A 23,256-nucleotide genomic window follows, 5' to 3' on the forward strand; every position below is an offset into this window, starting at 1 on the left:
TTAATCTGGTATTCTGGCCTTCAAGGCTTGTCAAAACAGAAATGTGCTGAGGCAGGCTGTGTTGAACCTACAGGCTGGCATAAAAATTTGTTCCTGTTTTGGCTGCAGGCCACTGTTTTGTGATTTTAAAGTTTTGCTTATTTCAGCTGCTCCCATGATCACGGTCAATGCTTTTAATGTAGAATAGAAAATGTCCTCAAATGTTATAACTGTTTTTTAGATTTCTATGTGTTACCATGATTCCATGTAATATTAGTGGTTCAAAATAGTAGTAAATTTATATCTCATAGACCTGGTAAAATGTTTTATCTTGAATGGAAATGATAATTAATACGTGAACTTTGTTTCATTCAAAGATGTTGCTAATACATACAACAAAATCCTGACAAAAACATAGCTGCTGAGCCTTCATTTGGTTAACTAAAATGTTAAGCAAGAACACACAAACTGAATTATTCTGTCGTTCAAACTAATGCAATACCTGCAAACAGCCAATCCAGGTATAAATAATTTGTATAGTTTTTGAGTGATTACCGTATATCCTAAGTGGCCTTCAAATGTTTGTCTGTTTATATACATGTACCTACAGTTTGTAAATGTATAAATTTTGTGTATTTGCACAGGGACAGTGCTAAATTTTCTAGCTGAGAACAATAATGTTCAACACATTACTCCGCGTTAAATGATGCATCTTAATCATACAATGAATCTGATTGGCTAATTCAGTGCGAAGTCTGTAAAATGAACCAATCACAATCTAAATAGTTTTCCATTTTAGGTACCATAATTCATTGCTTTAATAGCTAAAGTATTATCTTATAGAGTGACAGTCTTTTGTGAAAAAAGTAGGGCAGAATGACCTGAATGCAGGATTTAATTGCTGGATTATAATGATCCGGATTACAGAAAGGTTGTTGCCTGTCTCTCTTCTCATGAGGAACTGTTCGGATTACAGCTGGATTGCCATGAAATGGAAGCATTCAATACTATACAGATTCCATGAAAAACTGTGGAGATTATTGCATGCCTTTTACAAACATATGCCTTCATGTCTAAAGGGACTCAAATACTGATATCCGGGGTTGGTAGTTTTGGATGATACGAAGGCTCCTGTCCTTTGTCCTATGATTATTAGTATTTTTGAATGATACAAGATGTGTATTCGTATGAATTTACAAATGAATAAAATATATTACATAAATCCTCTTATCGCAGATAAAGAGATTCCATTTCCACAACAAATGAATAAAGGAATACATAAATGAATATGTGATAAATAAACTATAATATGGCATTACTGAAATAAACAGATTAGTCAAAAAGTATGTTACATACTTTTTATCTGTGAAGTGAAAGAGCTTGCAGTAACAGCTCTTCATCTGTACTGTATAGGGTGGTCATACACTGACGTTGCATCACAGTGTACTCTGGTTTTCCACCTGGTATTGCCTGGAAATTAATCAGCTCTCAGTCACTGGCATTATTTATTTAAAGGGGCAGTCTGCAATCCCTGGTTCTCACATTACTCCATGTTGACATTTGGTATTAACATGGTGTTAGCCCTTTGTTTTCCATTGAAATATTTATCAAGTTGGTCAATTTACTTTTAGATAAAGCTGATAAGTGACCTGCCCCTTTAAGACAGCGTTCATCTGAATTGTTTTTCTAGAAGTATTATTTTGAAGTTAAAATTAATTATTCCAAGCACCTAATTGATTATGGAAAATGCCATATCTATCATTCGTCATATTCTGCTGCAGTTTCAAAAAGAAATAGAATTAAGTCCTGGAGGTCAGTTTGTCTTCCAATGCTTACTACAGTTATGCCGGAAACCTTGGGTGTGTTCTCTGCCTATCAGTATTTGTTCAAAGCAAATAATATTAAACAGTTAAAACAACTTTGCAATGGTTACTGATTAGAACTCATAATTCCTAGGTTTGACAATTGTTATCAAGGTGAAATACAAGATAATGCCACCAAATTGAGGAAGAGTTGAAAAACTTCTACAAGGTCACGTGCCATTTATTTATATGACATCATGAATATGTAAAATTAAAATATATGGTATTTATTGAAAAGATTCTGTTGGTGCTCAAAAAACCTGACACCAGTAGATTGCTTGCCAGATACTCTGAATGACCGAAAACATGGGTTTGGTCAACTGTAAAAGCTAATTTATACAGAAATAAGAAAAATTGTAAATAACCAGTTTATAATTTTGCACAATATTGAACCATTTTATGTTGTCATATCTGAAAATCACAGAGAACTTTGCCATACTCACCTCATGTTTTCTCCATTTTGCATCTGAAAAAAATGTCAAAATTCATTACATTTGATTAAAAATTGGCCAACATTGTATTCTTGAATATTTGAACAATAGTAGGACCATAATTTTGATGTAAAAACGTCATCAGAAATACTGAATGAAAATTTTTGTTCACTGTTTTATGCATTTGAACTGTTTTGAATTCAAGATGCTTTATTTGTGCCGCTGTAACCTTTTGAAATCTTAGATTCAATAGCTCTGAAAACTCGGAAGAGTTGTACCAAACTTTGACGGCGCTTTTAATAGAATAATACCACAGGCATTTTTCCATAGAGTTAAACCAACAAGCATGACTCTAACCGATATCGTGTGCTGACATTTTGTTGAAACAGAAAGCTTGCTGTATAATCCACTTCCTGCAGATATCAAACGTGGCACATTTCAACGATTCTCCCCCGAGAGAACAAAATGGCTCAACAATCCTCACTCATCCCCGTGTAACCAGACTAATGGGATAATCCTAATCCGTGAACATCCAGTTATGCTGGTAAGAATGGGTCAGAGGTTAATGCCTAGACCTGCCTTGAACAGAAGTCTCTCACAAGCTTAGAGTATATGCAGGTGACTATCATTGGCAGGTTACACCTATGACTGTACTCTAGGGTAACTGTCATGGGAATAAAACTGCTGAGATATTATAATATATATGCCCCTCTGTAGTATATGTTGCATCAGGTATATGATATGTCATTGTTCAGACAAATAATCTGCATTGTCGAATTTTGATACCTTTTCTTGTCTTCTTTTGTTAATGTTCATACTACAGTTGAAATAATGGAAATAAAACAAAATTACGTATTGATGAAACATTTATTTTTGCTGCTTTCTGCATCTCTGATTTTTCAAGTGAATGGTTGCAATAGCGATGTAGGTAGTGCATAAAGTATCTTACATCCAAACAGATCTTGATGGCCTATTGTTGGTCACTGCTTCTGCAATCTGCTGGACATATGACCATAGATCACACCTAAAATCTTCAAGAGAGTATAGCTACAATGTATCTGTTTAGTTATTAATATTACAGAAAACAATCACTGTACAATGTTTGTGATTTTTATACCCTGTGCTCACTGCCAGATGAAGGTGAATGAAGGTGCATGAAAGTCGTCATTATTCCAGAGATACTGTCAGATTATCATGCTGATAATAAAAATGCAACTTTTATGAGATGCTATATAGAAACCACATCTGCCATTTTATTGATGCCTGCAATAGCATGCTAGTAATACCGGTATAAAAAGCAGAGTTTGATCTTTGCAGAAATTTAAATATAAATGAGCAAATAAATGCTAGCGGACAGCAGAATAAATTTTCTAAGATTTATTTCAAACAACCCAGGGTTGCTTGAGCATGATTCATGATTGTATATGTAAGATCCCTGTGTGCGTATTCCATGAAAATTACATCAGAAAAATAAGTGTCCAGTATTTAATGTTCTAAAACTTGGTAGAGAATTCTTCACATATTGAACATCTGCTGGATTAATTTTGTGAATGTTTGTTTAACAGTAAATTAATTTTTGTCCTCAACACTGCAAAAGCATAAAGGGATAGTGAAAGCGTAGCATCCACATTTTTCTACCTGTCCATAGACATATTTTTTCCGCTCTGTGCTTTCATGGTAAGATTACATGCTTTTGGCAGAGTAATGTTATGGCAAAGTCCCTCCACACATGAGGGACTGTGGCCATGGTCAGAAAGTATTGGGCTGAGAAGCTTTCAGATTTCAACACTTACAATGTAAAATAAAATTGATCATTATTACAGAACATCTTTATGATATTAACTGTAAAATAGGCTGTGATAAATTAAGTATACAATCATTCCAGTTAATGATCCTCACAAATTATATGGACATATGGATGCAGACAAATCCCAGTGTTCAGAGCCCTATTGATAGTCCCTGTGTTTGATTTTGCAGTTCAAGTCAATAAAGCTGACTGGCAGCCTTGCATTTACTGTACAACATAGTTAGGCTACCATCAGTCACATATTTAAATGCCTCACCATTGCCAAAAGTTAGTGTACCTCTTGGCATTTTTCAGAAATAGTCAAAAATTATTTATGTTAATTAATTCATATTGTTTGAACAAATACCACTTTCAGTAATTTCATTCATTAATTCCAATGTCAAAATGTCAAATATAATATCTGTTTATTAGTTTCAACTTTGCACACTAGGGCTTTTTGAATTTCAAAGTGATTTATCTTACTGGCAGTTAGATGCAACATCTCTTACCCAGTTTCTAGTTTTCAATATTTTGTAAGTCTTCAAAATTTAATGTATCTCATCTCCAGCCTGGTATGTCTTGCATGACTTAGTAGCCTGAATCATTTTGTAACAGTTTAACCAATTTTCTGTTGTGCCCAACAGGATTTTCCACTTTTAAATTTCGAAGGCAGTCGCTTTTTGCCAACAGGCACAGGCAAATATGCAAATTAAACAATTTCATCTGCATATTTTATATCACACTCCACCTGATCAGCCATAGGCTACTACCATCTGTAACAATTTTCAGCTCAATTCAATCTTCATTTTTCAGAAATATTACCGAGAAGTGTTTGGTAATGTGCTTATCTCAAACTGCACATGCTCTGTTGTCGCTTTGACTGTACCAGTCCAAAAGTTCAATATCCAATTCATTGTTTTGACAAACTTCAACATGCTAATATTGATGAAATGCTGACACATACCTGAATATTTTCAGTAATAATTCAGATGAAGTAACAGAATCTGATAGAGTAAGAATGGTTCCAGGAGATGTTAAAGTCTTCCTTCCAGCAACCAATTTACATTATTTATGTACCAACTCTGAGTTCTTAAGTTACACATGGATTATTAACTATTTTCATCGTGAAAGAGGCCATTGGGTCTGTACCCTCACCCTGAATATGCAGTTCAGGATTCACATTTTGACAAAAAACAAGTTTTGAAAAATAAAATGTTGGAAAAGATAGAAAAATGTTACCACTGGTAATGGTCAGCTCTGTGTTCAACAACTCATTGACCCATGTACTTGGTAATCTCCACATCTTGAAAGGCTTCTATGTCCCTGGGGCAAAATTTTTTCCCAAGACTCATTCACTAATTCTAATAAACCTTTAATAACCTGTTTACCCCAATTCCCTGTAAACAGGTCCGCACTCACCATTGATAACAATGGGTTTGGGACAAACCATGGTGGTGAAAGGGTAAAAAAGAAATAATACCAAAGTTTGGAGAGTGACTGATTCACAGATGGTCTGATGAACTGGCCAGTGCAAATATCATATCTGTGAATATATACTAGTATGTAGAAAGGATTTATACACCTGTAATAGCTTTTTTCATGTCATTGTGTGACTGACATGAAGGGATATTATATAGAAACTTGAACAGTGAAACCACTGCTGCAGTAGAGTGGTGAGATAGGACAGATGCTACATTCAGTTTTCAACCAAGTGTGTTGAAAGCAAAGCTTCTTATTTTGAATTCAAGAGCACTCAACAGTTGAGATAGCCAGGTATCCGTCTGCATACTGATGTCTTGCCATCTTCAGTAGTTTTCATAGTGTATTGAATGAACTACAAAGGTCTGGTTTGAAACGTCCTTCAGAATCATATACAGGCATCAATTCTTCAGTCAGTGAAATGTTAAAAATCAGGTCGGATTCCATGATTTATTAGCGTTTGAAATTATTAGCATTTTGAAGGAATTGAGTTAAAACATGTCTCAGACTGGTTTTTGCGTGCTTTGAGAATTGTCATCATGATTATCTTAATCCAGTAGGTGTTTATTTTACTCAAAGTGTAAACTAACTACAAGTTCACCTCACAAAAAGGCAAAATGAATACTCTAGTGTTCAATTAATATTTGAATTGACCTGTAAAAAAAAGGAGGGGGGGCTGTTAAGTTTACAAACAATTTCTGCAGCATATAAGTAAAATATGTGAAATAGTCACTTTATCCTTATAACATAAACAACTGCATTAAAATATATGTAAACTGAAAAGAATGGTCAGAAATATAAAAAATGTGAAAATATGTGAATAAATTGAATATACTCATTATTTGCACTGGGGCATAATATATGTTGCCTATAACTTGTGTAGACTGATGACACAAGAGTGCATACATGACAAGATGACGTAACATAATGCATTGATAAAAAATATAATTGCTTTTAAATCTTGGAGTATCTTTAATGGAGCTCTGACTGTCTCACCCATCTCTGTATATCAGCAAGCCAATATAACCCCTAGCCATATGGTCATGATACATGTACTTTGCTTGCAAGCTGACAGCTGCAGTCGGCCGATGGTTACATATGAGACAAAATATTTGTAAAATGAAGTGAAGACAAATTTGTCTTAATTGAAGGTATGCCCAAAGACAAATTAAGCCTTTGAGTCCTCAGAGACCCAGAGTTCATAAGCAGCCGGTATTGATATTCCAATTCATGCTAGAATAACAAACATTAGAGAGCACTCGTCTGCCATACTCAAGTGTATACAGGAACGGATGCTTTGTGTAATGTTCATTTCTGAACTGAATCAAACAGCGTTGCCAAAATGAAAGTCAAATATGCTGTATTAGTTGCAAATATAAGACGGGATTACATTTTCCAGCACTTTGATGTGATGTGAAGCAATTTGATGTATGACATTTAATGACCCCCATGCCCTTTCATTTCTTTCAATATCCATTTAATGAAAGATATTGGCAGAAGCAAGACATACATGTATACAAGATTATTTCTCAATTTTTGTGTCGAATGTGAAACTCAGTTAAAAACTAACAGAAATGCGTGTATAGCCATGCAAGTTCATCAATGAACCAACAGTGAACATTTCTCATGTTTGCAGACCAAAACGGCAGCTATTGTATTTGTAAAGGCTATATCATTTCTATGAAAGACGCACTTCTATAGCTTGAAATGCAGGCTTCAATGAGGATTTTAAACATGTTCTCATGTTTGTTTCAGACAATCAGCCTGTAAAAAACAACAGGCTTTCATATGCTTCGCTTTCCATGAATTTGAAAATTGCATGGCTGTGTGACCTGCATTTCTAAAAACTAATCCATCGTTGTATGAGCTATTCATTTCAGGTTCGTAAACCTGAAATTATAGTTCTCCCCTGTAGTACTTTCATTAAATTGTTACAGTTTATGCAGCCAATAAAACATTGATCCCATTTTTGTATGGCATCATGTGTTTCTTAACACATTTCCATTTGCAATCACATGAAATTTTCTTCACAGTCGATGAATTTTCTATGTGTGTATTTATATCTGGATAAACACAATTCCAGACAGCGGTGTTTATTCCAATTCCTTGTTAAAATCAATATCCATGGCTGCTTTCCAACCCCTTCAATTTTAAACCATTGATTTTTTCCGATAAAATAAATTGAAACACACCTTAATTGTGTTCATTCATGGAGATTTTAAATACATTTCCTGTGCGACACTGATCCGCATATTTGTTTACTTGTCCAAGTCTTCGTTACGATCAAATTGCAAAACTCTTCCCTTTGGCTATATGAAAGTGTATGCCGCTCTGTAAATTTTGCAAGATGTAGAAATTGACATTCCTTCTGAAATTTTCTAGTGACAGTATTTTTCAGCATGTTAAACTTTAGCTTTAGTATGTATTCACAAATTATACTTTGAATCAAATATTAGCGTAGATTTTGGAATGTGCATTTCCAAATTGATGCCATATGGCACCTATTAATATCACCTATATCTTAAGGAAAAGATAATAATAATAAAAATAATATATGCCATAAACATTTTGCCAGGGTAGCATCCCCAGCCGAGATATTTAATGTCTGTTTATTTTTCCTCTAAATTTGGCCAGTTTGTGTTTTAAAACTGCAGTTTCAGTGATAAAAGCACTGTCACGCACTGCACATCGATCAAGTGAATGCCAAATGGGAAAAACCTTTGAGTAGGTCTGAGCCATTTAAACAGGCAAGGTGTTGTATTGTGGAAACTCTCTATTCAAAGTTTTTATTTCTCACAGTATTCTTCTTGCAGGTAGGGGGTTGCTAAGCAACAGCAGTGATCAATACGCTGGTTTCTTGACTTTTTTGCCTTTCACTGTTGTCACGGCAGCAGCCAGTAATGACTTTATTTCCTCATTTTGGTTTCTCTAGGATTTCTGTCCCATTCAATAAAAGCTTGTCAAAAAAGAAATGTTTGTGTAAGGAGGCAGTGGTTGTGCATTGAATTCACCACCATTTACCGTTTTCCCCACATTCTTTTCCTGATAGTCTTTCCTATATGTCTTATATATGTAACACAAGTCATATGTAATTGTGATAAGATTGGCCACAGCTACTCCAAGCTCAAGCATTGGTCAAAAGCCTCTGATTGGTGTACCAATCAGATTGCCCTTTGAAATTTCCATATTTGGTCGTGTCAGCAAAACACTGCTAGATGTGCGGTGATCAAACCCCAAGCCGTTCAAACCTGCTACACTTTCACCAGCTTGCGTGAATTCTCTGAACAAGGTATACATAGACGTCCAGCAGTCTATTGATTTTCAAAGCTGGCCTTCAATGGGAGAGCTGAGTGATTGCTTTGAATTCAAGAACACTTCCATTAGTGGCACTGTGTGTGTGTGTGTGTATACACACACGTGGAAATAAGACTTGGTGACTTAAGCAGCCAAAGACAGCTGATGTAGAAAAGTGCTACCTTGCCTGCTGTACAGCAAACAGTGCCAAGCGTTGCAGCCAGCTTGCACACATCGACTCACCTCACAGTGCTATGACTAGATAGCTCTGCTACAGAAACTATAATACCAGTACTTAATGATGATGGCATCTGCTGCAGTCGATAGACCCAGATCACCGTCGTTTCGTCGAGCAGAGTCTGTAGTGCTCTCTCAGTCTTACTGTAATGCAAGGTAGGCCGTGTAATCTCAATCTCAAGTCATAGAGTTGTTTCCCAATTGGCTCCCAATCCTTACTCAGTGCTGTATCTATTGTCTAGTTCAACCGTCTACTTTCCATAATGTTGAGGGCACTGATCTCAGCTTCCAATGTTATTCATTCAATTCATTGCTGATTTTCAGGACATAGATATTTCAGATATATTCCAATGGTGTTTAGGTGGAAACCTATACAATGTAATGCAATTACCTCATGCAAACGAGACTTTACGATAACACAATTTAAAAAAAAATTAATAACAAAGCTAGATGTATTTGTGTAATTTGATATTTGAAATTATTCATAGGAATTAGTTAAAAGGAAAATAATGAACTAATACATTTCCATAAATTATATATATATATATATATATATATATATATATATATATATATATATATATATATAATATATATTATATATATATATATATTATATATATATATATATATATAATACATTCATAAATACATTCATATATGCACACCTTTAGATTCAATTTACTTGCCATTTGCCGTAATTTGACAATTATAGTTAGTTCATAATTAATCTTAAGAGTTTTTGAGATGACAGTTTTCCAGGTATATTTTTTACTCTTTGAAATTATGGTTTACATTTGTCTTTTTCTTGTAAGATGCTGGTTTGGTGCGAAATCAAAGTTGATAATGAGTATTTTCCTTTGAAACTCAATCATGTAACATCGTGTCATGTGAGAGATATTGCAAAATTAAGTGGAAGTGAATGAAACATAAAATCAAATATATAAGTAGGAGAATACTGTTTGTCCTTCACATCTTTGCAATATTATTTGTGTCAGTAATGCCGTACTGAGTGGAATTTTATTAAGATATACAATACACTGGCTTCCGAAACTTCAAAAGCTTTATCGTAGGAAGCCCTTATTTAATAATAGCCAGGCCCATTACTATGCGTTTCAACTGCCGTTTGATTGTTATGTTGATAATGGGTCCATTTATGTAGTCAAACCACGGGATATAGGTTGTGGCAACACTGACCACAATGTATTACTTCCTACATCTAGTAATTACATGAGTGATGTACATCAAGTTAATAATCAATGTTTGCCCTCAAATTAAAAAAAAACTTTCTCTCCAAAATTTTTTGTGATTATTTGCAGTCTTTTATTTGTTCACAAATAACAAAAAGGTGCAGCTTCTTGGCACACTGATGTTCATAAAGAGGAATATTTTCTGTATAAAATTGTCTTCTTTGTTTGTTGACGAATATGTCGTCTACAGCAATTATGAAGCATTTCATTCCTTTGGTTAATATTAGATGTCATGAAAATTTTTTTTGTGATTACTAACTACATTAATCTGATTATCATTAATGAGCCCCAGATGCACAAAATGCTGAATGTGTAATTTTTTGTCATGTTTGTTTTACAATTAATAAGTACTTGTATTAAAGGTCACTGATAGTAACGTTTCCATTAAAGGGGAGTTTCACTGTTAGCTGGGGAGAGAATGTGATAACAATCGTATCACTTTTACTTTGCAATATGATATCAGAGAGGTGTGGATGAGATTATGATACTGTCCTTTCTCATTTATATTTCATAAATCAGACAATACCATTAAATGATGCCGTAATTATCTGCCACACACGGCATATCCTGCTTCCGTGGAAGATAGCAGAGCAGTACAATGGCCGTCAATAAAAACACAGACATGAAATGAAAAATGAAAGTGGCTGGTAGGGTGAAACATCCTTTTCCATGCCTCATCACCATAGTAGAGTATGTTTTTTGAATTCCTTTGGCCCTGAATGCTAATACCGCTCTGTCTCTATGACAATTTGAATTGTTTGGAGAAATTTTATCAATTGTTTGATGTAAAAAGTATAGCAACTCAATGCAGCATTGAATCATTAATATTGAACATTTATGCCTTAACTTCAAAGGTGTCGCAGTCTCTGAGATGGTCTTAAAATTGGAACATCTATTGAAGGGTCTGGCATTTCTTATAGTTACCCAAAGACAGTAAATGGATATGATAGTGGACAAATACAGCGGTACATTTGCTATTGAATTTATCTGTGTGAGATTAGAGGAAAGCTCTGACTATATACTCTACATTGTGTAATCATTGAGGTTTTATAGAGTCACTCAAGTACTGTGAACACTACATGTTCAGTTTAATGCACAGTTTAATACAATTGTGAAGACTGGTTATTTGAACTGTTGCTATAGAAATGAATGATTGGACGGCAGTTGTGTTTGGTTAGGAGTACTTGTAGATGGGATCAGTGCCAAATGCTTCTCAGATAAAATGGATATTATTCTGACTGGAACTAGTTGTGGAATTTCAGTGATAAAAGTTCTTCCCTTCATGATTCTGATCATGAATTCATGCTTTGGCGTGGTGTTGATTATGATATAAAAGTGCACATTTCAATGAATAGAGATACTGGTAATAAGATTTTTTGTCATCGGTGGCAGATATCAGAGGATGTATAAAATAATTTCATCTGACCTCACTTTCATTGTCACTGTTTTAGAAAAAATAACATACAATTTTCAAAATTTTGTCTACTTTAAAAAAGAAACTGGAAAAAACATATTCATTAATTACATGAGTGATGTGATTTGAGTTGTGATTAGCTCAAAATCATGAAGGGAGAATCACATGTATACAAGATTTTAGAAGTTGTGTAATACAAAGCTCTCATAGTCTGTTACTTTTTAATGATGTTTGTTTTCATATAGAGTCTTTGTCTTCATATAATATCTACAATAATCCTAACAATTTGTGATGAAATAATAAGTGAAATAATTGATGCCCATCGAACAGATATATAATTAAATAGACAAGTAAATAAATAACAAATCTTTTATTGACAGCAATTTAGCTTAGAGTGCAGGGAAAGTATCAATCATTAATTAATCAGTTATCAATTACATTGCAAGATGTAAGATGTACAGTAAGCATTGTGAGAACCAGCTTTACACTGTCGGCATCTGTCTGTCTTCACCCGGCAACATCTGATACAGTTATCATCAAAATAATTGTAATCTGTGTTTAATCTACTACCACTGCATACTGTCTGTGATATATCAGCATTGTTGTGACAGAAGGCAAACAGATCACTGCCCTATTTGATATCTCAATCAGAACCTTATCATCAGAGATTTGCCAGATTTGATATTTTGTCAGCACATTTCTCAAAAGCATGCAGGGACAGTCTGTTATTGATTGAAACTGTCAAACAGATGGATAAAGGTAATTATATCTTTTGAAAACAATATCGTCATAATCAGTCATAATTATGTTTGATGACAGTAAATTGTAACATCATTCATTAACGTATAGAGTGTATCTGTACATTTATGCGGATTATTCTTTGTGAATATCTTATGATCAGGTTATCTGATGTCTTTGCCTTCTTCCATTTTTCTAAGTGAAACATTAGGCAGATGATATAACAAGTACTTGGAAATCAGCATATCATAGCTGTATGCCTGACAAGGTCATTGCTGTCAGGTGATCAAGGGGACCCTGTGAGGGATTTAATGTATTGGTATAGTCACAGGTGATGGTGTCATTCTGGGAGGGAAAATGAAATATGATTTTTGGGAACTCATATTTCCTAGCTGTTTTCTGCTCGTTAATTTTCATAACACTCTCTAGCATTGATAGGTATAATGGTGCCTTGCAGACAATGCATGAGGAGTTTCTAGCTTTACACTGCTGGTGTTGATAATGTTAAGATTTGCTTGAAATTCTGTTTGTTCACTTTAAATTTGCTTGTTCCTAAGGATAAATTAGCACAAAAATGTTCATTATTTGTAGTGTTCCTTTCACTAGACATCTCTTAAAATTGCCATTCTTTGAATTGTGGGGGTCAAAATGTTGCCCGGCCTTAGCATGCTGAAAAAACCACCTGTTGAATGCACAGCAAAACACTTACACTTTCTTTCCACTAAAAACTTTGTTTCTGTTAGAGTAGCTGCATGCGTTAACTTTCAGCAAAAAAACCCAAGTAATCTTAAGAATGTTTATCCCATGTTAACTATTATATGAAAGTCTTGCCAAAGTCTCAAGTCATATTCTCAATATGGCATCATGATTCCATGCTGCCAAAGACAGTGGTTTTCATGATGTGTAAATCTCTATTGTGATGATATTGAATACTAGCTGTAATGATTTCTGCTCTGTACTCTGTCACTGTCCGTGATATTTATTGCAATGAACTTTGGTGTTAGAAACGAAATAATATGATACTATTTCCAATAATCATTGCATTATTAAAAACTGTACATGTGTGACATGCATTTTGTTCAAATGTCATGACATTAGTTTTGATAGTTCTATATCAGTTTGCAAAATGACAATGCATCGGAATTTCTCCACCTGGAAATCAAGACAAGTAGATATTTACAATGAGGAAGTTATACATATATCTTATTATTCAGAAATGTTGTATACTTTCTGATAAAGTTTGTTAAAGGGCTCAATATAAAGTATTCACTGACTTTAAATATTTTAATCCAGCTTTTCTTTCAACAAAAAGTCTGTAGCCATTATTACTGATATGGTGATGAATACATTCATGTGCAGTGAGCTTTGGTATTTTGTTAGCATCAGTATCACCATAGAAGTTCTGTTCCCAAAGCTATGAAATTTATGCCTGTTTTATCTTGCATTGTCCATGTCAGTTCCCTGTTGTCTCAAATGTACAAGTACATTTTTGTGTCAGTTAATATGGGGCACACAAGGGGCACACATGGATCAAGTTGTGATTCCGAAGACAGGTTTTTAGTGTAGGTGATCTCAAAGCTGCAGAAGAGTGATCTTGCCTGCTATATCTTTTGAACGTCTGCTGGGAAATAAATAGTGAATATACCAGCCAGCAGTATAAGTGATATGTATTCATATTGTGTTCATGCAAGTGGAAAGCCTACATTTGATATTCAGCAAACGATTTGTATTATTTTCCTAAGAAACATACTGAAAACCATCTGGGACATGTCCCAGGTTGTGTCTAGTGCAATCTGGAACAGCTCCCAAACTACAGCTGGCGAGTCAAAGGTTTATGCCTTCAGACTGAATTAACAGGTATCCAGTCATACCTCTCAAGGTGTAATGTATGAACTGAACCAAAAAGTACATTTCATACACAAAATAAATTACCAGTAAGTGCTTTGCAGTTTCTTTACACAAGTGTAAATTTTGACACGGAGAACAACTTAAAAATTACCATACTAGGGTTTTATACACATCCTGCACAATGATAACTCTGTGTTTACATACATACTGCCTGTACTTGTGAGAAGCATTCACTGCTCATCCATATTTTATGTACATTGCCATCAGTCACGGATGTGATATTACAATCTCATGTACGTCATGGTATTCTGTCTCCATGGATCTCATCATCTGATGTCACTGCGCCATTTATGTCCTGAAATTTTTTAATTTTTCTTGATCTCTGTAAAGATGCCAGGAGATATAGAGTTGTACTGGAGCCTTTTAGGTTATAATGTCACACTTGGATAAGCTAAAGGAAAGTATAACAATTGCCCGGGGGGGAAAAGATTTAATCAGCTCTCCAAAAATCAACCGAGCCACGAATCTTCTCAGAGATCTATGTCAGGTTCTTAGGCTTATTCCAGTGAGTTCTAAAAAATCAGTAGATAATTCATGAAAGACATATCTGTTTTAAGGTAGTATGCACCTCGAAAGTGAAAGACTAAACTTTTGCTCAAAATTTCCTCAAGGAATTTTTCAACAATTCTCTTTCTAAATCAAGAATAAAAATCTTGGGTCACCTTGCAAAGTTTGGTACTGGAGAAACAAATTATCCTAGATTTACCTATCTTTGAAATTCAAAATGGCCGCCATCCCTGTGTTAACTCTATGGAGAAAAATAACATTTAAATTTTTGAAAAACTAAGAGGTTGAAAAGTTTCCTCACACCAAGAGCTTTAAAATCAACCCAAACAAGTAGTAGATCTGAAAAGAATTGTAAAAGTTTGAGAGTCAAAGTATCTGTCCCTTAGGAGCATTCTACAACGAAAACCGTTTAGATATTCTTCAATACTTAATTGTCAAAGAGCAAAGGGGTTGTGGTGTTACAAACATTATTTTCCAAAATACATGTATGCTTTACTTTTTTAATTTTTAGCTCCGCTGTCAGCGACGCGGAGCTTATCAAATAGGTTGATTATCCGTCGTCGTCCGTCGTCCGGCGTCCGGCGTCCGTCGTCGTCCGTCGTCCGTCAACAATTGCCTTCTCCTCTGAAACCACAAGTCCAATTGCTTTGAAATTTTATATGCAGTTCACTTGGGGTGACCTCACTTCAGTTTGTTCAAATCATGGTGAAATTTGCATATTTGTATTTTTGGGGCATTTTTTGGTGTTTTTGGTAAAAAAATCTTCTTCTCTGAAACCGCTCGTCCGATTGCTTTGAAATTTGATATGCAGTTTGCTTAGGGTGACTTAAATCAGATTTGTTCAAATGATGGTGAAAAATTTGCATATTTGTATTTTTAAGGCAATTTTTGTCATTTTTGGTAAAAAAATCTTTAAAAATCTCCTTCTTCAAAGCTACTGGTCAGATAGCTTTGATATTTGGTACATATGTCCCTAGGGATGATCTATATCAGATTTGTTCAAATTCTGCAGAAATATGCAAATTTGCATTTTAAGGCAATTTTTGCCATTTTTGGTCAAAAAATGTATTTCTCAAAAAGTACTGGTCTGATAGCTTTGAAATTTGGTATACAGGTTTCTATAGATGAACTAAGTAATATATATTGAATTTCTGATGAAATCTGTAATTTTGTATTTTTGGGGCAATTTTTGCCATTTTTGGTCAAAAAATGTGTATTTCCAAACTACTCATCTGATAGCTTTGAAATTTGGTATAGAGGTTTCTACAGATGAACTAAATGATATTTATGGAAATAATGATGAAATCTGCAATTTTGTAATTTTGGGGCAATTTCTGCCATTTTTGGTCAAAAAATGTTTTTCTCATAAAGTACTGGTCTGATAGCTTTGAAATTTAGTATACAGGTTTCTACAGATAGGCTTAGTAATATATATCGAATTCCTGATGAAATCTGTAATTTTGTATTTTTTTGGCAATTTTTGCCATTTTTGGTCAAAAAATGTGTATTTCCAAAACTACGTATCTGATAGCTTTGAAATTTGGTATACAGGTTACCATAGATGAACTAAATGATATTTATTGAAATCTGCAATTTTGAATTTTGGGTCAATTTTTCCCATTTTTGGTCAAAAAATGCGTTTCTCAAAAAGTACTGTACTGACATCTGCAATTTTGAATTTTTGGGTCAATTTTCCCCATTTTTGGTCAAAAAATGCGTTTCTCAAAAAGTACTGGTCCAACAGCTTTGAAATTTGGAATACAGGTTTCTATTTATGAACTAAGTGTGATATTTTGAAATTATGATGAAATCTGCAATTTTTATTTGGGGGGGGGGGGCAATTGTTGCCATTTTTGGTCAGAATATTTTATTCTCAAAAAACTACTCATCAGATAGCTTTGGTTGACATGTTCTTAGGGATGATCGGATGTGATATATTCAAAGTATGATGAAATCTTCAATTTTGTATTTTTGCAGCTTATTTTAGCCACTTTTTTTCTGGCCACTGCATTGAGTTATCAAAGATTTCCACCTTCTTCATCAACATGTGTCAAAAATAGTTATTCTGTACATATAAAACACAGCGGAGCTATATCGGCCGCTAGGTCGCTTGTTAATGATTTCATGCACAATTTGTTTCAATTTTTAATAGACCGGCTGTTTAATTCTCTTTGCAAATTGATAAAAGCCTAAATCAGAAAGACTACTTAATGTCGCGATGAAAAATACGATTTTATTTTCTTTAAAAGGCACTATAACACATTTAAATATATTTAAATGCAGTTTGATAAATTTTTATTTTGTAAAGTCAGGACAGATATGGAAAGGTTATGATACTTGCATTATCTCATGAGTTTACAGTACCATAGTCATTGTATACGTAGAAGTGAGATTCTACCAAAGAACCATTCTATTATATGGAATATTTCATTTTTCAGATGATGTTATAGATATCTTTAATCTTATAACTTTTGTCAGTTTTTATTAAAAATAATTGATTTTTGTTCTGATGTTACCAGTTGATAACAGGAGCTTATAACCATCTCAGTAAACACCAGCAGGCTATGAACCATTGATTGAGAAAACACAGACCTACATGTAGTACATCAAATTTTCATTGGTTTGGGAAAGTACAGCGATATTCATATTCCTTTATCATTAAAAACTGAAAAATACATTACAATGCAATAGTTTTGCTAAGGTTGGGAGAGCATCGGTAAATGCTACATGGAAACTCAGGTAACATTTCTGCTGTCCTCTAATCTGATTGCATTGATTGGAACCCTGGTAAAATGACTGGAGAACCCCGGTAACTTTTGTGCTGTCCCCTTTATAATATCTGATTGCATTGATATACAAAGGGAACCCTGATAACATTTCTGCTGTTCTCTGTATAATATCTGATTGCATTGATATACAAAGGGAACCCTGATAACATTTCTGCTGTTTCCTGTATAATATCTGATTGTATTGGTATACCAAGGGAACCCCATCATGGGTACCCTGATAAAATGACTTGGGAACCCTCAGTTAACACTTACCTGCTTGCCGCCCTTAACAAAAAATCTGCATTGTTTCAGACATACACATTTGCTGGTGGTGTTGACATAAAGGACTTTTACCACCAGCAAAAAATATAAAGGAATTACAATTACATAAAAACATTTTTTACTCTGAAATCAGTTAAAATTTCTGATCTAAATTCGTAAACTAGTTTTGTTTCCGTAGCAACATCAGATAATTGACAAGTCTGTGTGACACAGATGAATGTGTTATCAATTGTGAAACATTCAATGGCTCTGGGTTTATTTCCTTTGAGATGTCTAAATATATACACTAAATGTATGTTATCAATGTATGTATTGTATGTTCAGAAGTAGCTAGAAAGACATCTAAGTAGGTATAATAATGTTAATTCAAGCCCAGGTTTTATACAAATTGATTGGACACATGGCAATGTTTGTTATCACCAACAACTGATATAAACTGATTGTTGCTAAGACTGTTTAAATTTGTGGTTTGAATTTTATAATTATGATGGCATTAAATATCCATGTGAAAAATCTAAAAAATTTAATCTCTAATGTTTAAAATCCCATTTCTACATAGAGTTTAGGCCTTTTAGCCTATGGTTTCCAACAAATTTCATGGCAACATTTGTATGATATTTTTATAACAAACTGTCTCCTGAATTCAATAATTTCTCAATGAGATTCGAACTCACAACCCTGTAACCTAGCGAAGACATCAAAGTCAAAACCACTTGGCTAAATACCCACCCTTAAAAGTGGTTCAATAACCGAGCTCTAGTTGTTACAATTTTTCTGTCTGTGACTGTGACCCTTCCACACACTGTAGAATTCATGAAGCACCCACAATATAAAATCGTTATTCTTTGACCCAATGCTGAATCTGTAATGGACTTTACCCTACAGAAGCCAATTTTTCTCAATTAAACTCTGTGATGCTTACTTGAAGTTCAAGGTTATACAGTTGTAAGTGATCATGTAATATTATTTACCTTGACATATAATTACATCTATTTGCAGATACATTACAGAATAAACTATAGAACATAATGGACTAGTATATGACATGATTTATGGTGTTAAAAACAAAACTAGAGTCATGCCATTTGAATTTGATCCAATATTCAGTATAAATTCTTGTCATTTACATATTCATACCATAAAAATATCTTTAGATCAACAAAATAAAAGTAGCAAATTTGAGTAAGGGAATTTATTCAAGACAGTATGTATTCTGTAGCTCACTGATAGAAGTAATTAATCATGGATGTAAGACAATGTGGTTTTTATTTTAAACGCTATGGTAAAGCAATAAATATTATTGCATTTAAAATATACAGTATGGTGCTAATGCAACAAATAAAGAGAATTTTCAGCTCACTATGAAATTTGTACTCAGTGGTTTAATACTGCTATGAAATTTTCACAACCTTGGATTCATGATGCCATCAAGTACATATACTGTAGTGTACTGGAATACTGGCACATGAGTGTCAGCTGTGATTAATCGACAAAACTGAGTTAGAGTGCAGCAAAATCCATTTTTGCAGGTTCAGTGAGGATGAACTGTCATAAATGATGTATTTCGAGTCAAATTTCCCCTTAAATCATTGATGAATAGTGTTTTTCCTTGAATTAAGCAGTCCTAGTCGCTGGGAATCTGTGAACTGAAAGTCAGTGAACCCAATCTTTGACAATAAAAACAAAATGTAACTGGATTTTTGACGAGCAAAATATTCACACTTTCGACGTTCTTAGATTTTTGGTCAATATTCAAGTTAAAGAGATTAAACCTTCCGAGAAAATTGTTTCCATTGAGCATCTTCACAAAAAATTTAATACCAATATCAATATTAATATCAATACCTCTCAATTCTTTGGTGAAAGATGTATTTCAAATCATAAGTAATGGCGGTGAAAATTCTGTAAGTTTTATTACCTGTCTCTTGAATGGATAATACTGGTACAAAAATTGAAGATAGAAACCCACGCTAGGGGAATGATAGGAAATGAGTCCATTCTAGCATTTTTCTCTCAAGTATGTAGAGCCTGTGAATCTGTTAAGGAGTTGGGTTAAACTGGTTTGAGGCGCCAAAAATGTTTAAAGTAGACAAAGTGCTATATAATAGTTACTGTACAGTAGTAAAATTGAGCTGTTGGAATACATAAGTATACTCACTAATTGATTTTTCAGTTTATCATGACCATGTCCTTAATTTATTTGATAAATAGTAGCACTGTAATTTTCTCTGATTTGATATCCTGTGTTTCAGAAATCTTTTTGGGATGGATTTCAGACATTAGAAGACAGGCATCACGCATGGAGAGCTTTGAATTACTTATAAAATATGACCACACATCTCTCCTAGATTAATGTCTGCAAGCAACGAGGACTGAACAGTTCCAGTGAAAGCAGCAAATGAGAAAGCCCAGCGGCTCTGAAAACATCGTAGTCGCTGGCAAGATTACTAATGAAGAGACGTCATAACATAAATATGTGCCCCATAAACACCAGTGTGCGAAGTCGCTTTCCTCATGAATTTTTTCTCTTTCTCTCTGTCGTTATGTACAGGGTCCAGGAAGCTGACGGGAATTTCTTTGAGAGTTTTACCGCATTGTCGTGGAAACAAGAAAATCGGCGGCTAAGAGCAAACAATGAGGTGAGTATTTTACTTTTTGATACTTCAGGGTTTTTCTGCCCGCAGAGTGGTGATTTCCTGTGAAATATTTGCTAGTTTCTTGAAATGAAGCCATCTAACAAAGTCCATGAATTTTGCTTTCAGCAGTCATGAAGCCAATCTGTATTTTCTGCTTTACCAGACTCATAGAGGATGTTTACATGAAATTGGTTGTGCCAAATTCTACTTATGTTGGAATAGGTTTAATTTTGTAACAAAAAATAATGTAAATGACACTGCTCCTATGTGATCAGACTTAGTGGATTCATGTGTGACCTCACACTGGTTCATTTATATCAAGTGTATTTTAATTTTAGTCCAATACTGGTTAATTTCAACAGTACCCTCAAGCTCTACTGGGAAGTCAGGCATTGATGTACTCATGATAATTACTGATGGGATAATTTAACTATTGGTGTTGTTACGTGCAGAGAAAACGAACAAAAGGGTGAACTCAGCAGTTTACGTTAAACAAAATTTATTACGAAAATAAAACTAATTGCTAAGTCAGGGATAGAGTACAAGCTTTAAAAGTGTACAGACTACTTATCTCAGCTGGGACGGCAAAGCTCCAGTCTCAGAGTTGTAACAGTCAGTTGGATGAATGAACAGTCCTTGCAGGCTTGAAGCTGCACAAAGTCCACAGTATAAATCCAGCGTTGGCAGTGAAGGTCTTGAAAAGTCTTGAGAATGACTACTGCTGGAGTTTAGTAACACACAAGAGACACGATCCCAAAAGTCTGACTGGAAGCTGTGCACGTCCCTTTTATAAAGGCATGTAAGAACAATCTAGAACTTTTATTGACATGCTAATTACTGTTCTAAAATTATCTCCCTTACACAACTAATCAACTTTCCAGAACATTCCAAACATGACTAATTGAATTCAAGGTTGTGAGGTCATCAAGGGCAGTGACCTTGAGAATGTTCTAGACTAATTGAACTCAGGTCATGATGAGTGTGGGGGAAATGACCTACATAACACACCCCCTCTTCAAAAAAAAAGAAAATTTTTCAAAGAAAAATCTTTCTTTTACAAATGTAATCTTGAAAAGGATTTAAGTTCTCAAATTTTGTTTTACTCTAAAGTAAAGTTTCTTGAAAGTGAACAACAATAAAATTTCTTGAAAGTGAACAACAATAAACTCTAAATACGAGAGAGACAGTCTGCAATTAAATTGTCTCTGCCTTTGATATGTCTAATGTCAAGATTAAACTCCTGTAACATTAAACTCCATCTCAGCAATCTCTGATTTTTGCCTTTAAATTTCTGCAGAAAAACAAGAGGGTTGTGATCAATATAAACCACTATTGGCTGATTTGAAGAAGTAACATAAACTTCAAAATGCTGTAAAGCTAATATCAAAGATAAACACTCTTTTTCAATTGTAGAGTAGTTTTCTCTGAGATTTGTTAAATTTGCGTGAAAAATAGCAAACAGGATGATCTATACCATGACTATCCTCTTGCAATAAAACAGCACCAGCAGCCGTATCACTAGCATCTACAGCTAATTTGAATGGCAAAGTGAAATCTGGTGCAGACAACACTGGAGCACTTTGCAGTATGGCTTTAAGTGTATCAAATGCCTGTTGGCATTGCTCTGACCAAACAAACTTTACTTTCTTTTTAAGTAAGTTAGTCAAAGGCTCAGTAATTGTGGAGAAATTTGGACAGAATTTTCTGTAGTAACCAGCCATACCGAGAAAGCGCATCATTGTCGTTTGCAGTTTGGTATGGGAAAACTTGAAATGGCACTGATTTTGGCATCAACAGGTTTTACCTCACCCTGTCCTACAGTGTGTCCGAGGTAAGTCACCCTCGCCCAGCCAAACTCAGATTTGGCAAGGTTGACAGTCAACATTGCTTTGCTCAGTCTCTCAAAGAACTTCCGCATGAGCTTGATGTGTTCCTCCCAGGTGTCACTATACAGAATGACGTCGTCAACGGAAGCTGCACACCCGTCTAGCCCGGATATGACGTCGTTGATCATCCGTTGGAACGTTGCCGGAGAGTTCTTCATTCCGAATGGCATCACCTTGTACTGGAACAATCCGTCTGGTGTAACAAAGGCGGATATTTCACGAGCACGATCCGTCAGAGGGACTTGCCAAAATCCCTTCAGTAGGTCAAATTTTGTCACATACTTGGCTTTTCCCACTCGGTCGATGCAGTCATCAATCCTCGGGATTGGGAAAGTGTCTGTCTTTGTTAAAGCGTTGACCTTCCTAAAGTCCGTGCACATACGATAACTGTGGTCTGATTTGGGAACAAGTATGCACGGCGAACTCCAGTTACTTTTACTGGGTTCAATAAAGTCATTGTCCAGCAGGTATTTGACTTCTTCCTGGAGATATTTCGCTTTTGTTGGATTCAGTCTGTATGGATGTTGTTTTACAGGCTTACTGTCCCCAACATCAACGTCGTGATAGATGACGTTTGTCCTCGTTGGAACATCTTGAAACAGGTGTTTATATTCGTGGAGCAGTTCTTTCACCTGTTGTTGTTGTTCTGGCTGGAGGTGTGCCAACTTTGTAGACTCCAGCTTCTCCAGGATTTCTGAGTTCTGAAGCTTGACCGAGCCCAGCTTTGAGTTTAGAGTATTTTCACTCAAGTCAGTTTCAGTATCACTATCTTCATAATGGCCAGAACTGACGGTACTGA

General features: G+C 34.8%; 2 protein-coding genes across 5 annotated transcripts in view; both read left to right on the forward strand.

Annotated features, from left to right (window-relative positions):
- LOC139151918 (BAI1-associated protein 3-like) overlaps window positions 1–23,256 on the forward strand; it is a 149,260-nt gene that overhangs the window by 70,181 nt on the left and 55,823 nt on the right. For 3 of the 4 annotated variants that reach the window (XM_070724966.1, XM_070724962.1, XM_070724965.1), the window contains exon 2: window positions 20,487–20,574. The gene's annotated coding sequence lies outside the window, so the exon portion shown is untranslated. Of the gene's footprint in view, window positions 1–8,763; window positions 9,225–20,486; window positions 20,575–23,256 lie in introns of those variants that run through there. The other variant, XM_070724964.1, reaches the window with a different exon arrangement.
- LOC139150778 (BAI1-associated protein 3-like) overlaps window positions 19,823–23,256 on the forward strand; it is a 30,481-nt gene continuing 27,047 nt past the window's right edge. Inside the window, exons 1-2 of the mRNA XM_070723172.1 lie at window positions 19,823–19,839; window positions 20,487–20,574. Coding sequence (XP_070579273.1) covers window positions 19,823–19,839; window positions 20,487–20,574 — 105 coding nt within the window. The remainder of the gene's footprint in view (window positions 19,840–20,486; window positions 20,575–23,256) is intronic.

This window comes from Ptychodera flava, chromosome 15 (assembly GCF_041260155.1).
Source record: "Ptychodera flava strain L36383 chromosome 15, AS_Pfla_20210202, whole genome shotgun sequence".
NCBI classification, from domain to species: domain Eukaryota; kingdom Metazoa; phylum Hemichordata; class Enteropneusta; family Ptychoderidae; genus Ptychodera; species Ptychodera flava.